This window comes from Tauraco erythrolophus, chromosome 15, assembly GCF_009769465.1.
Source record: "Tauraco erythrolophus isolate bTauEry1 chromosome 15, bTauEry1.pri, whole genome shotgun sequence".
Lineage (NCBI taxonomy): Eukaryota > Metazoa > Chordata > Aves > Musophagiformes > Musophagidae > Tauraco > Tauraco erythrolophus.
In genome coordinates, this window is record NC_141479.1 from 14760052 (window position 1) to 14776271 (window position 16220).

The 16220-nt window shown below is 36.0% G+C and overlaps 1 protein-coding gene across 3 annotated transcripts in view; it reads left to right on the forward strand.

Moving 5' to 3' along the window:
* The window catches only part of LOC104379849 (cadherin-8), a 134933-nt gene that overhangs the window by 62595 nt on the left and 56118 nt on the right, over window positions 1-16220 (forward strand). For all 3 annotated transcript variants that reach the window (XM_086621141.1, XM_086621142.1, XM_086621143.1), the window contains 3 exons: window positions 5667-5834; window positions 9765-9952; window positions 12682-12935. In XM_086621141.1, coding sequence (XP_086477267.1) covers window positions 5667-5834; window positions 9765-9952; window positions 12682-12935 — 610 coding nt within the window. The remainder of the gene's footprint in view (window positions 1-5666; window positions 5835-9764; window positions 9953-12681; window positions 12936-16220) is intronic.

Sequence of the window (16220 nt, forward strand, 5' to 3'; positions counted from 1 at the left end):
TTGCTTCTCTTCTTTCCCTTCTTTCTCTTTATCAGCCATAGCCTCTGACATATTGCTTCTTTTCCTCTGATTTTTTCAGTGTGAGACAGTGTCTATTCTTCCAAATAGGGTTTTGAAAGTAGCCCACAGGGGTGCGTTTTAACCGATTCAGGTTGTGAGGCAGATCGTGCAAATTGCTCACTGTGTGCATCTAGGAGTACTGTAAAAGTAAATCCCATTCTGCAGCTGTTTTATTTGCTATTGAGCAGTATGAAACCAATAGCTGTTTAGGAAAAGCAGCTCAGCCAAAAGGAAAAAAAAAAAAGGTACTTCCAATATTTGAGATGTTTTCAGTCTTTGAAGTAATAGATTACTACTTTTTTTTTTTTGCCTTCCAACCCTCTTCCTGATGTTTCCAGCTTTAGTCACAGCATCCATAGCCAACTTATGATGCAGGTATCTGTTCAGTGGTTCTACTACATGTCCCATTGAATCTTTTCACAAGACTAAGGTTTGTGAAATATTTTAAAGTACATAGAGATAAAGCCTTATCTTAGGCAATATGGAGGGGAAGGGACCTCAAGCGAGAATGCAGTGTGTGCCCTTGCCTCAAAAAGAGATCAGGCTTATCCCTTCTCATTCTTGATGGATGTTTGTCTGATAGGTTCTTAAAAACTTTCAGTAATGGAAATATTACAAATTGTAGAGGCAGCCTTCTCTCTGTACTTACCTCTCTTCTAGAAAGTGTTTCCCTAATGTTTTACTGAAATCTCTCTTGCTGCAGTTTAAACCCATTTTTTGGTTTATATTTTAGACCCATCATTCCTTCTTGTATCCCTGGTGGAAAAGGAGAGCATCTCCCACTAAGTTTTTACATATTTGGTTGTGAAGTCTTTCCTCATACTTCCCTAACTATGTAAACAAGTTTTTTTCAAAACTGGACACACCATTCCAGGTGCAGCCTTACCAGTATGAATGGCCTCGAAGGATCATTCCACAGTTCTGCCATATAACATACTAGCTAATATACCAGGAAACGTTTGAGCATTTTTATCAGCAAAGCACTGTTGACTCATATTCAGCTCATTTTGACTCCACATTCTTTTCTGTCTTCTGAGTCATCTGCTCTGTTGTACTTGTGAAGCTAATTGTTTCACCCACACAAAATACTTTTTACTTGCCAAACTGGGTTGCATCCTGCTTTTTTAGACTATTCAATTTGTCAAAATTGGTTTGAACTCTAATCCTGTTCTTCCAGTACTTGCAATGGCTCCCAACTTTGTGTCATCTGAAAGACTTAGTAAGTTGTTCCTGTCTTCCATTGTTCAGGAAATATTAGATGATGCTAGAAGCAGAATAAACCCTATGAACCACTACATCCATCTATCCACTTTGACAGTAAGCCATTGATAACTGTTCTGAATACAGTCTTCCAGCAAGCGTCCACCTGCCTTACATTAGTTTACGGTAATTCTCATCCCTCGCTTTTAAACTGCTCTCCTGTTTGGCACATATCATTTTCATCTATCATAGCATGCTGAAAGTGATTATGTTTTTATTCTCGATTTGTTTCTAGGTCGAATCGAAGTAGAGCAGGTTGAAAGCTCAATGAGTTAATGTTCTGTGTGCTGTATGCCTATTAGTATTTGGTGTGCCTGAATTGTTTTCTAAAAATAGATTGGAAGTTTCTCAGTACTTCCTGTGATCCCAGACTGAGAACTGGTGAAGAAAGCAAAAGAACAAATAAATATCTTTGAATTTCTCTATGCATAACTCTCTTAGTCTGTCTTTATCTCAATCACATTACTTAGGTGAGGATGGAGCCTTTTTGTATTTATTAATTTGTCTCGTAAGAGATACCGACACTTCTCTCTTGCTGACTTCCGTTCTGTAGATTCTGAATATAGAAATACCAGTGGTAACAATCAGCCTGTGTAATTTATATATATTTGATGTTTAAAAACCTTCAGCTCTTCTTATAGTAATTCAAGCAGTAGACTTCTTTTTAGCTTTTTATTGTCTTTGAAATTGAAACTTGACTTTGTCTTTGACTCTTAGCTTCTGGCAAATGGTTTATGGGCTGAGATATCAGATTGAGATATATATAAAACGATTGAAATAACAGGTTGTGTTAGTATCTTTATACAGAAAAAAAACCCTATTTTTATGTCTTAAAAGTCAGAAACTGTAATTCTGATTTAGGCACTTTTTAAGGTATTTAAACTTTCTGCTGTCTCTCAAACCATAGACAAGGAATAGATTGTTCTATACATTAAGAAACAAATTAAAATACATATCTAGGAAAACTCATCACCTTATTGAAGTAATTAACTTGTCTCAGAGGAAACTGCAGAATACAAAATGTGGCATCTTCTACAAGTCATCTGCAGGCTAGATTTAAGTATGTAAATTAGTTTTTTAAAAAAAATAATAAAAAAAATAAGGGAAACTCTGCCTAGAGAATAATAATAGAGAAAAAGTTGTAGTAGGCTTAATACAAAAACCATTGAAATAAGGTTTCACTGACCTTTGGATCAGCTCTACTATTGAAAAAAATTAATGTGGACCAAATTCTGATAGCCTATGTTTGCATTAGCATCCTTTTTATGAGTAGTCTCATTTATAACAATAGAGTTATTTGCAGAATGCATCATTATTATTCCTAAATAGTAAACCAGTCAGTCCAAACCAGTCACAAATGTCAAATACTTTTAAAATAAATATCATTTACTATCCTTACACAGGCTGCTATGGAGGAAATGGCCCTACTCTTTTACTGAATGTATTTTGCACCTATCACATCTGATAAATGCTTATTATTATCTTCTGTGTTTTACTGTTCTCTGTTTTCATTCAAAAAATTTAACAAGCATATTCTTCAATGTTTTGCTGAATAGCTTATGTGCCCTCCCCAGATGGTGTAGAATAGTTAAATTACATGGATGTTGTTAAATATATATATGTTGTTAATAATAGTTAAATTACAAGGCTGCTGCATTGGTTTCATAAGCACTGGATTACTTTGTATTTGTCAGGGTCCTGAGCACAACCTCCTTCAAGGAGTTTAAGTTTAGAAGCGTAGCTGGCTGCGTGCAAGGTCAGCTCCTTTGCTCGTACGAGCTGCTGTGAAGAGCGCTTCGTGCAGAGGCTGCCTCTCCTTTTCCTTAGGAGAAAGCTGCTTTTCAGCTGGGGCTCTGCTGCCAGCCCCTGGCTGTGCTACATCTGCACCCGGGCTCGTGTTTTCTGGGTTCTGACCCAGCTCCAGACCCTCCGGCTGGGTTTCCTGGCCTGGCCGTGGTGCCTTGTTGCTGTGGACTTGCTGGATGATCATCAGACTGTGGCTTAGCCTGACCACCGTCTCTGGATTTGCGTGGGACACTGACTTGCCGCTCTGCAGCCTGGCTCCTTGTTGGTGAGGTTGCTGCTCCTGCCTGCCTTGTTTCCACACTCTGCTCCCAACTCACCTTTAACTGCAGTGCAGTTGGCCTCGCTGTTCCTAACCCCACTTACCCCATCCTGGAATGAAAAATCACTGATTGCATATCAAGTTCCTTGGGGACACAAATTACTCTGGCTTGGCAGTTACAGACATAGGATAGAAGTTTCATTTTCATCCAGAATTATGTTTATAAAATATGTAAGACAACAACCCAAAATATTTTATGGAAATCATTTACGAAAGTGTAGGTTACAAGACTGCTATTAGGATATGTTTGGTGGTTTATGTAGCAAACATATTGCTTTATTTTAAATGCCTTACACTCCCTTGCTCTTCACTTGGGCCTGTACTCTGCCAAGAAAAAAAGATCTGATCACATTCTTAGTATTATAATATTAAAGACAAATGGATTCTAAAATTTACCAAAATGCGTCTCTCTTTATGATAAAGACCAGAAACATTTCTTTATTCACTATAAATACATAAATCAGTAATCTTGGCGTTTCAGCCAGTGTCATTTCTAAGATGCTTATTTAATAGAAACTATCCCACCTGAAAGAAAGAGTTCTATGAAGTCTCCACAGCTATGCTAGTCCCAATAGAGAAATCAAAACCAACAGATTCACAGTAATTATTGATTGGCATCTAAAAACTCCTGTCAATACTTAACAAAAAGCAGGTGAAAAAAAACCCCACAACTGTGTGAGAGTTAAAGAAATGTATGATCAGGACTAGTAATGGATATTTTTGATCCCGGGTGTGAACTTGTGAACTTGGCCACTGTATTCAACATGCAAATCTTAACAAATATACAGTAAAATACAGAATTCTTGCATTCTTTTTCTAATGAATTCCAAAGACGTGGTGAATTACTGTCAATGACTGCCCATAAACTGTGTCCTTCAGCTCTGTAAGTACAGGCCCATGAAAAGAGACACTCTTCTTTATGCCTCATAAGAACCCTCAAATACCATGGTGTAAAGGAACCACCGCAATGATGGATTCAGTTCTCCTTGGCACTCTTACACTTTACTCAACCACTGAGATAATTCAGTAACTTGAACTTGGTGCTCTCTTTTCACAGATAAATGATTTAAAACTAAAATAGAATTCAGAATCAGGATTAAAAGAAAAAAAAAAGCCCTGGTCTAGTTGAGAGGCATCCCTGCCCATGACAGGGAGGTTGGATTAGATGATCTCTGAGGTCCCTTCCAGCCTATGCCATTCTATGATTCTATGATTTAACATTTAGAGTAGTTTCCCCTAGATTTAGTGGGGATTCTTTAGTTGATTGTTCTCCTTTTATTATGGTGGATACTACTAGACTGTGGTGAACACCTTTTAAATTTACCTTTAAACATTTAGTATGGCACTTGCCATACTGAATGTTGTGAATATAATAGCACATTACAGGTGGAGAAGTTTTGGAAAGAAAAAAGGTTTTATTATTTCTTCTGTTAGATGTCAATGAAATCTATAGGAGTTTGCAGTGGATCTGGCCCCATATTCAGTTGGTCCGTCCCTTGCAGATATCTTCCTGCTAGCTCACTCACATTTTGTATTTTGATATACTACGGATCTGTTTACTTCTCTTTCAAAACTTCTAACCTAGTAAAGTAGATGATAGCAGCTTACTGAGACCCTTGTCCTACGAGTGACCCCCCTGGAGTAGGGACAGTGGAGTGAATTTAGGCTGGTAGCTAAGCTGAAAGACATACTTATGCTGTCATTCTCCAGTAGAAGTTTAGGCACTCAATTTACGACTTAAGGGAACAACTGTAGCCTGCCTTATATACCAAAGCAAATTAAATAATGGTTTTGGTTTTAAAATATTTGAAGCAATTAATCTGGTAGATACAGTTAACAGTATTTACAGATTAAGTTTACTACGTGGTTGTCTTTTGTTTGTGAATTCTGTGGGGAAATGATGGATTTCTATGGGAGGTAGGAAAGAAAACAAGGAGTTTATCAGAATAAAAATATGTAAAAATTAATATGCATCACATGTATGGTTAATTCTTGGGTTTTGGACCACAATTTCGTTGCACTTTTAATTAAATCAAGGTAGGTGACCCTTAATGTGGTTTTTTGAAAATCTCAAATTCTTCTTCATCCTTGGTACTAAAAGGCAACTTAACTGGACCTTCAGCAGTTCAATTTTTATACCAATATTTACATGTATCCATAAAATAGCTGCAAAACTGAATTTGGGACTGTACTTGACTTTTTTTGCCCCCCATTTTTGTAGCTATAATTAAAACAGCTCTTCCCAACATGGACAGAGAAGCCAAAGAAGAATACTTTGTGGTCATCCAAGCAAAGGACATGGGAGGACATATGGGTGGACTGTCTGGAACTACAACAGTGACAATTACACTCACTGATGTTAATGACAATCCTCCTAAGTTTGCACAGAGTAAGTATGTATGTGTACAAAGTGTGTGTGTTCTCCTATCTAAGAAAGTGATATAGTGGTTTGTTGTTGTTGTTTGGTTTTGGTGTTTTTTTATCACTCTCTTTTTCTATCATCATATCCCCTGGCTTTGTAATGTAATTTCAAAATACGTAGCTGCTACTAGAGAAAGATTAATAGTCATCTGCCTGATTAAGAGCTTAAGAAAGAGGGAATTACATCTGCAACAGTGTACACAGCTCTCTGTCTTCCTTGCTACCCTTTTTACATCCACTCAAAAGGGCTTGGGGGCTTCTTTTTCATATATTTATTTGCTTTGGGTGCAGTTGTTTCTAAGTGCTAGTTTTAGTTGCTGTTATATGTGCTTCCATCTCATGCAGACAAGTGACACCACCAGTAAAAGACATATATAACTGAAAAAAGAAATAAAGGTTTGACTAATTAGATAATAGTGAAGAAAACAAAGAAAATAAGTCTGAGCCTAGATAATTTTGATCTTTAATTCAGAATCTATATTTACTACTGTGGTTCCAATGGATGTCTTGCTGGGCTAGGTTAAAATGATTTGGCATCCTGCTGAGATTCTCTACAAGCTTTGTAGTCTATTTCAAAGATGAAGACAAAAAGCAAAAAGAAGAGGGAAGAGCATAATGACTGGATCGATTTTATTTGGAACAGATGCAATCTAATCCACTATTTGAAACTTATCTTTTTATCCAGCTTGTTCTGAAAAACTAAATTTGTAAGGTATTAAAAATATTTTTGGGGATTGGAGAATATTTACATCTAGACTTTGTATCATTTTTACTTTATTAGAAGTATGTTTTTTCTAACGAGGTACTTATGCACTCAATGTAAAATTCCTTTCCGCATGTATGATTTGAAATCCACTTTTACCCTGTTCTAAAGATACAAAGGGTGAAATGGATTTGTCCTAGTACTCAACATGTGATAAATACTCTCCTGTAGTCTAGGAAATGCACAAGCAGATAGATAGAGAGGAAAAATATAAAATAAATGAGCAGAGATAACAGCTTAATTGCAAAATTATATATTTTATTACCTCATCTTATTGGTTTCTAACAGATAAGCACTCTGCACAATAAAAGGTTTTCTCATTATAAACTAAGAAATACATCAGTTTTTTAATTCGTATCACATTGCATTGCTTGCACTTGCATAGCAGTTTTCCAGCATATGATGACAATTTTCCTATATAATGTAAACATCTATAGGTGAAACTCCTGGCTTAACTGTATTGCCAGAATACAGAGGGACATTCCTTTCATACCTGCAGTGTACTGTAGCTCTAACTCTGTGACTACAGATTCACTTTTACCAGCTTACCTGGCTTTTGTGTTTGTATCAGCACTTTCTGTCTCAAAAGGCCTTTGCCTGCCAGTGTGAATAAAGCTGATCAGCAAATCAGCAACACAACTGGTAGTAATTGGTACGTTTGCTGGAGGTCTCAGCAGGAAGCACAGGAGCGAACGCGTACGAAGATGAAACTGTACTTTCCCTGTGCAGTTTACTCGTATCTGTTCTCCTGTAGTTTGGATACAGTGATGGATTGACTAAGTAGCACGAGGAAGACTGCACCACAGATCCCTGAAATATATGTTTGTTATATGTGGAAAATGTAGATTAGTTTTCCTTCAACAAAGAGTGAGTTGCTGTCTTTGAAGCTGTTACAGTTAGTGCATTCCAGCGCAGGACTCAAGTTACCATCTAGGAATAACCACCCTGTTGTAACACTGACTGTTAGGCAACTTCATCAGAAAAAACCTGCAGGTACTATAACTTTGTATTATGTGTGTATTGCATTTAGTGAGGATGAGCCATAGTAAATATTGTAACTGCGTGTTATCACAAATTCTGCCTTTTAAAAGTAAGCATTCATAGCATGCTGCCTCGCATTACGGGTTAGTCATGACTTTGGCCTTATACAAGAGCTGATCAAGGCTTTAAATTTTTTTTTACACTGTTGAAGCACAGTTTGAATTTGTCTGGAAAGGAAATAAGAAAGGATCAAACTTACAATAGAGCCTAAGCAAAATGAAATAGAAATTCATGAGATGTAATACATGCTGCTTTCACAATAAATTGTAATGAACTCAGAAAGCAGTGTGTTTTATCGGTTTATTGTTTCCAGGCAGGACAGAAATGTATATTTATGGTTTGATTTCAAAGAGCGTTAGCCTCCTGGGTTTTAGAAATGAAAAAGATGAACTTTCACTACTTCTATGATCTCTTTCAAATAATTTTAGAGGCACTTTATAAGTCACAGAAGTTTCTAACCTGGCAGTTTACCATACGATTGTGCTGAGAACTGGCACTGCTGTGAAAAGCAAAGGTTTTCAAAGATATGCGACGTGGATTTTTGGGCAGCTCTGCACTATGACATCTTGGCAGGACAATTCATAATTCTTAAGAGCAATTTGTATGAAAGAGTCAGCTGCATCATAATAAATTTTTCTTACAATATTTTGTAAACTATCTTAATAAACCTGAGAGAAAATACCAACTTAAAAATGCAATCAACTGTGTCTGGAGATTCAAACCACAAAGTGTGGACAGCAGTATAAATTATGAAAATATAATTTAGTCTCCCAAGGTACTTGATTGCTTTGGCTGCTCATTGTTTGCGAGCCATTATAAATATTCTTTGAGGAATCTTGATGATCTCCAAATTATCTCTAATAATTTAGCCCAGAAACATTAAAGAAAAAAGAAGTTGACTTTGGGACAGGCTATAGGTATAGTTAATATACGTATTTGTGAATTCCTAGCAGTTTCCTTCCTGCTTTTGACTATCGTGACTGCAATCAGTCTATGAGGCGTTAAAGCAACGACTCCAGAACATTTTGGTTTTAGAGTACTACTAGCTGCAAGTAACAGTAAAAATCGCACGTTGTCTTAGAACAATTGTGAGGACAGCAAACAACAAGTTCGGAACCCTTTGTCAAAAACTGTTTTAATGGTCTCATCTGTTAACCTTGAATCCCTTTTGACTATTTCAGTTGCTAAGTAGCACTGCAGTTGATTAGTTCGATAAGTGTAAATTACCAAGATGTAAAAAGATAGGCATCCCATAATTTTTGATGTAATGCATGCATCTTCTGTTTTTCAGAGTACTGTTAAGAATTGGGAGATAAAATAGTAAAATGTTTTTTTTTTTATTTTTCTTTTAAGAAAATGCTTACCTGTAGTAATACATTAGAAGTTCCAAATAGATTTTTTTCTTAGGTCAGAAGGTTTGAAGCAAGTATTACAAAATACAAAAATGCTGACAAATTGAATAGCTCTCTCTAGTGGATTTTAGTCTAACCCTACAACCAAATAGTAAATACAGTAATGATCATTATGAAAAGTTATTGTTTCCTTTAAAATGTAAATTTTGAGAGTTTTCTGGAATGTTTCTTAATTGATTTCTTACCGCAAAAAGGAGGTGGAAGGGATAAAAAAAAACCAAAACTGAATCAAATTAAAAGGTTCAAAAAAGTAATAAAGATCTGAAATTGCATAAGACATCTTTAAAGTATTAGACCAGTTTTCTACAGAGTAAAAGCCAAAGTTTCATAGTTAAATTCTATAAAAAATGTAACTACGTGTCTGTAAATAAAACTGTGAGTTCAACAGTGTCTGCAGTATACTTTCAGTGTTAAAAGTAGCTTAAAATTTCTATTTGCCAACACTAAATGCCCCTGCAAGGAAGAAGTGGGTTACTACCATAATGAAAAGAACATTCACATAGAGTAGACAGTGAAATTCCTGTATAAGGAACATGTTTTGCTGCTTTCAGTAAATAACTTGTGTAAATGTGGTTTGTATCAGTTGCACATCCTGAGTTTGAATTGGGGGAATATCAACAAAGAGCACAAAAGAGATGCTGTAATCAAGTGTAATGTTTAGTCTTTTCCTCTTATTTGTAAGGTCTGTATCACTTCTCAGTAATGGAAGATGTTGCTCTTGGTGAACCAATAGGAAGGGTGAAAGCAAATGACCTGGATATTGGAGAAAATGCTAAATCATCCTATGATATTATTGAAGGAGATGGAATGGATATATTTGAAATTACTACAGATGCCCAAACTCAGGACGGCATTATTAGAGTGAGAAAGGTAAATGATATCTCTGTTTAAAAAAAATGTTTCTTGTACATACAACTTCCCAGCCAGACTGTACTCTGTGAGAAGATGCTGGATTTCCAAGGATTCTTTTTTCTATGGATGAGGTGCCAAGGCAGTGAGGTGATAAAAGAGGGATGTATTAGCCATGTCCTTCAAAATTGTCGTTCAGGTGACAACTGGGGAGACATCCATGGAAGTATTTTCTGTGCTGGGCATGTGTTAATCTTATCTGGGCTTCCATGTGGTCAAATCATACAGGTTTTGCTCTCTTTATCTACAGAATTTGCTTTGTCAGTGGTGTAAACGTCCATAAAATCTTGGCTGAGTATTCATCAAATAACTTTCTCTATTATTTCATGTGCTGTATAGCTGGTCAAATACTGTTCAGAAGAAAAAAAAAATATCAGAGCATATTATTTAAATTACCTGATGTATGAGAGGCTTAATCATCCATCTTTTCTCATGTTGGACTCTACTCAGTGAATAGTGGTTTCAGTGAGCTTTATTAAGGACCTCAGTACTGTTTCACATGAGAAGTGCCAAATTCAGGCCCTAAAGAAGGCTACAAATCTGTGACTTTTTCCATGCTTGTACAGTCTTGATGCATGCAAGATGAGGTATTTGCATGTAGACAGCAGAAGGACACCTCATTATATACAGAAATATGGGGAGAGACAACATATCTAGAACAAAACTTGGCTAGTACAGTCAATCAAACATTAATTGCAGACTTAATTTTCATTATTTTCTGGGGAAGAGGAGAGTCGATTCTCATGCTGTGTTCTGAAAAAGGATATGAATATGACTTACAACACTGGCATAGAGGCTTTTAAATACGTAGCATAGAGCACTCTAAATCAATCTTTGTTTAAAGAAATCCAAACCAAACCAAAAACCAATACCCACTTAAAAAAACCCAAAACTGACATTCCAATGAAAAAAGAAAGATCCAATGAGTACAGGTAATTAATATTCAACTTGCACCTGTAATGAGAGAGGTCAGGCAAAGTACCTGTCAAAAGTTTATATGTTCTGTTTCTCAGTGAGTAGGTCAGCACTGTAGATGCATAATAAAATGATGTATATTTATCTAAATTCAGATCTGTTTTCCTAAAGAGAAAATTATGATATACATCCCTGATCTTCCTTACTGTTATTTATTGTATGCTGTGGCCTCTTTTGTAAACTAAGGCAATTAGCCTTTTGCCCCAGTTCCCTTGGCTTTATTTCATAACTGAGTCTCTAACATAATGTTGTTTCATATATTCATTTTGACAGCAATAATCATTTTGGTTCTACTACAGTAGATGATGTATGGAGGGTACTATTCACCAACAGATTTTCTCCAGTATAAATTCATGGGCTTTAGACAATGCAGAGTAAATTTTCAATATGATATTCTGATTAAGCATGACTAAATGTATTGGGGAGCTGTCGTTTCTGTAAAGCGTATGAAAAGCCATTGAAAAAATTATATGGGAGCTATGATTGGCAAATTGTGAATATGCTGATTTATAAATCACCATTCATAATTACAAAAGCTTACTAATTTAAGAGCTGCTAAAGAAGCAAGGTTTTCTCTTGTTTACTAGAGTTTCTGAGAAAAAGCAAATCCCATTAGAGCTTGATTCATACCTGAAAAAAATCAACAAAATTTGAAAGTATACATATTGAAGGCTTTGACAGACTTCCTGAAGGTCCTTGTTTGTGCTGTTGCTGGTATTTGCATTGCAGATTCAGAGTTTCTATGTCCTTTTCTTTTTATCCCTGGGACATTGTAATGCAAATCTTAATATCTTTCCAATGCTTGGCAATTTGCATCTTTGAAATTTGAATCATTGTGAGACACAAGAGAATTATATAGTGAATATACTGATGTGCTTCAAGACACAAACTTGAATCTCCTATAATGAAAAATTCTAATATTCAAGAGTGTCACAGATTTGGTTTTTATTTGGTATTTCATTCCTTTAAATCCCCTGTGTTTTCATCTTTCATGTTTTAAAATGGAACTGTAAAATAGTAAAAACAATGGTGGCATGGCAGGTATGTTGATAGAATAAAGTAATAGGTTTTGTGTTTCTCTCTCTGAAAAAAAAAAAAAAAGATACAGAAATAGAAATTGCTACAGTTTTAAGAAATTCCTGAGAGATGTCTACCTCATTTACCCCATAAACAGAAATGCAGAGTTACCTGAAGTGCAATAATATTCAAGTACTTTCTTATATGTTTAGCTCTACATTTTTCCACATAATGCCACTCATGTCCAACAAATAATAATTACTGGTTCTTTGTATTTCTCGTATTGTTCTGGAAGTAATAAAATATTTATTCTTTGTGTAATTTTTTTTCTTATCTCCAGCTAACAAATCACTGATTAAGTGCATGATTAGTACGCAAGTCATGTCATCACCAAGAAATTTGTAGTGTTTATCTGATATGTAATTGCAACGGTGTAATTCAAGAGAGAGAATGTTTTGGTAAATTTCTTGTGAAAAGCAAAAAACCAACGTCTTTTTTTCTCTGAGGCTGGTTAATAAACCAATATGCCAATATGTGCCTAGAAAATTTGCAGGTTGGATCTGAGAGTGGGAAGTGATTGTATTAAAACTCACTGAATGTGCTTAAACGCACATAACTTTCATCCATCAGCATTATGTCCATGTGTTCTTTCTCTGTGGCTATTAGTAAAATACGTTTATCTTTGTTATTCCTAACAGCCACTGGACTTTGAGACCAAAAAATCCTATACTTTGAAGGTAGAAGCAGCCAACGTTCATATTGATCCTCGCTTCATCAGTGGAGGACCATTCAAGGATACAGCAACAGTAAAAATTGTAGTAGAGGATGCTGATGAGCCACCAATCTTTTCATCACCTACTTACCTACTGGAAGTGCATGAAAATGCTGCTATTAACTCTGTGATTGGTCAGGTGACTGCCCATGACCCTGATGCGTCTTCCAGTCCTATAAGGTAGTGCTGCTTTAAAGTCCTCTTTGAAAAAACTGCTGGCAGAATACTAAGTATATTTTTTCCAAACATTGCGTGACGCTATACTCATGCTGGTTTCTTTCTATGAAAATGGGGGGTGTTTCTATGGGGGTGTGTGCTCATGCGGCCCAGAAGGCCAACCGCATCCTGGGATGTATTAAGAGAAGCGTGGTTAGCAGGTCAAGAGAGGTGATTCTCCCCCTCTACTCTGCTCTTGTGAGACCCCACCTCGAATACTGTGTCCAATTCTGGTGTCCCCACCATAAGAGAGACATAGATTTGTTGGAACATGTTCAGAGAAGGGCCACAAAGATGATCCAGGGGCTGGAGCACCTCTGCTACAAGGACAGGTCGCAGGAGCTGGGATTGTTCAGCCTTGAAAAGAGAAGACTTCGGGGGGACCCAATAGATGCCTTTCAATACTTGAAGGGAACTTACACAAAGGCTGGGGAGGGATTTTTTACAAGAGTGTCCACTGATAGGACAAGGGGAAATGGGTTTAAGTTGAAGGAGAACAGATTTAGATTAGATCTTAGGAAGAAATTCTTCAGTACGAGGATGGTAAGACTTTGGAATAAATTGCCCAGAGAAGTTGTGGATGCCCCCTCCCTGGAGGTGTTCAAGGCCAGGTTGGACGGCGCCTTGAGTAGCCTGGTCTAGTTGAGAGGTGTCCCTGCCCATGACAGGGAGATTGGATTAGATGATCTCTGAGGTCCCTTCCAGCCTATGCCTTTCTATGATTCTATGATTCTATGAAATACTTGTATACGATTTGTTTTTTGATGTTAGATCTATCAGTTCAGATCATTTGTAAGACCACAAAAATACTCCTTGCCACATGAGTAGTCTTACAAAATAGTAGGAATGCAATGAAAATAAGAAATAGAGCGTATGAAGTCTGATGGAGTTGAATCATCAGTGTGTATCTCTGCAATTATTTTAAATAATCCGCTAGTTTCTGCACTAACAATACTCAGTTTGTACCATGTAGTGGTAAAGTTGTCAAAACATATTTTGTATTCCTTTGGCTGAACCCATTCCTGGTTTAAAGATAGAAAGTCAGAGATGATTATGCCCATATGACTTTTGCATCTTCAATTTACAATATTTTCTCTTTTTGATCAAACTTGAACAAAATCTTTTTTTTCCAGTTTCATCAAATCAGTGATTTCTGTCTCATTTCGACGAACACACATCTACGCCTCCTTTGTAATGATTAGTATGATATGATGCAAGTGTTCCCAAAACATGTTTTGCAATGTATAGTACTGCCTGCTAAAAACTTTATGAAACCAAACACCAAAACATCAAATTCATGGTAAAGAAAGAATTTGGAGAGAGCCTATTTAATAACAGTTGTCACTGTATGTTACTGCCTTAGGGAATTGAAGTTACGCAAGCAGTCTTCAGCGTTGTGAACATGATGCTAATTGTTATAATCTATCACTTAAGACCATTTTTTAATTGTCGTCATTTGCATCAAGTTTTTCATAGAGCAAAACTGTAAACCTTTATTTAGAGGGCTTAGACGTTGCATATCATATTTTAGTATTTTCAAAATTAGAAATTCAGAATTTCCAACGTGGATGTATTAGAACGTGTATATGAAGATGATGGAGAGTATGTTGGAGTCTCTTATTTCTAAATCATCCTTTCAAAACTAGCGAAACGTAACATTAACTATCACAGATTTCTGTGCAAATTAATTGTTTCATATGTTTTCTACTGCAGCACATAACCCAGACAGTGTTAATAGACACCAAATTTATTTTCTTACCAGAGAAGCTCTCTGGATGATCAAAGATGGTAGTCTGATCGTAGAAGTGGGAAATAAATGAGGGTAGTTATCCAGGTTAGAAAAATGTTATGTAAACAGAAAAAAAAAAAAAAAAAGTAATATAGAATGCACAGAGTTTGATCTATCACAATTTAAGCAGTGGCTCCACCCCTAATTTTATTACTGCTGTCCACTGGCATCTGTGAAAAAGGGCTTGCACTGCCGCTACAGAGACGGCGTCTTCTGAAAGGTGTGTGAAACCAGCCATGGTGGCAGCAAGTTGCCTTTCTTTCCTTTATTGCAGCTCAACAGCAATTTCTCTTTCAATTTAACCTTAGTTGCTTCCCTCTACCCTGTTCTGCTTTGCTCTTAGCTTGGTCCCGTGCTCCTCTGTCTCTTGATTGTGTCCCCTTTGTTCCTCATCTCAGCCTGGCTTCAACTCTGCTTCAGCTTTACCTTAACTATTTTTCTGGTCTTGTTCTTCCCTGGATTTCTTTTCTAGTCCTGACCCAAACTGGTAATAATTTAGACCAGCTACAAGCCCCTACCTGTGTACTAAAGCTGAGCCACTTTATTCTGTCCAAGCCCAAAATATTGAACTGAACAAAATTTTTTTTTTCCATAATTTTATAGAGCCAGATATTTTGAAACTCTTAAAAGCAAAAATATTTTGAATGTGCAGACTGATTTAGAATGTTATTTCTTATCAAGTCATATAAAAAAAATTAATATACATGAAACAGAATTGGCCGAAATCCTTCATATTTAAACAGAAAGGTAATTAATCAGTGTCATTTATATCTCCTTTTAAAAGATTATATGCAGTACTTTATAAGATTTAATTTTTCTTTGTTACTGGCTTGATTAAGAAATATAATTGGTTTTTTCTTTGTTACTGGCTAATTAAGAAATATACAGAGCCCAATTTTCTATGCTTTTTTTTTTTTTCGTATTTGCTCACCTGATTAATTTGGCTTTATCTGGGATAGCTCTGGAAAGACCAAATTCCTTTTTCTCAGTTTTTGCGTGAAAAATACTTCAAGGCAAAACCCAAGAGATTTCAAGTTATTAATTCTACTATTACAGGAGCAAAAATATTCATCAGAGACAAGTAGGGAGCAGAAACGTAGTTACTTTCTTTCCAATTTGGAACAAAATCTGAAGATGACAGTTTCTAACAAAAGTATGTGGACGTATTATTTTGTTGGATTAGAATATTTCATTTTCATTGTGCGTTTCAAGAGTTTATTCTGTTATTGTATCACATGTATGATGTAAATTTTATATATATGTACTATAAGATACTTTCAAAAATACTAAACATAAGTTAAAAAAATTGAAAAACAGAATTAAAACATTCTGTTCTAAAAATAATGCACTGTTATAATACTGCCTGGTCATTTTTAATGTGTGGGGTTTTTTTTTCTTTAAAACAGAATTCTAGAGACAATAACCAATGGCATTTCAAGGAAATTGTATTTTTCAATAGA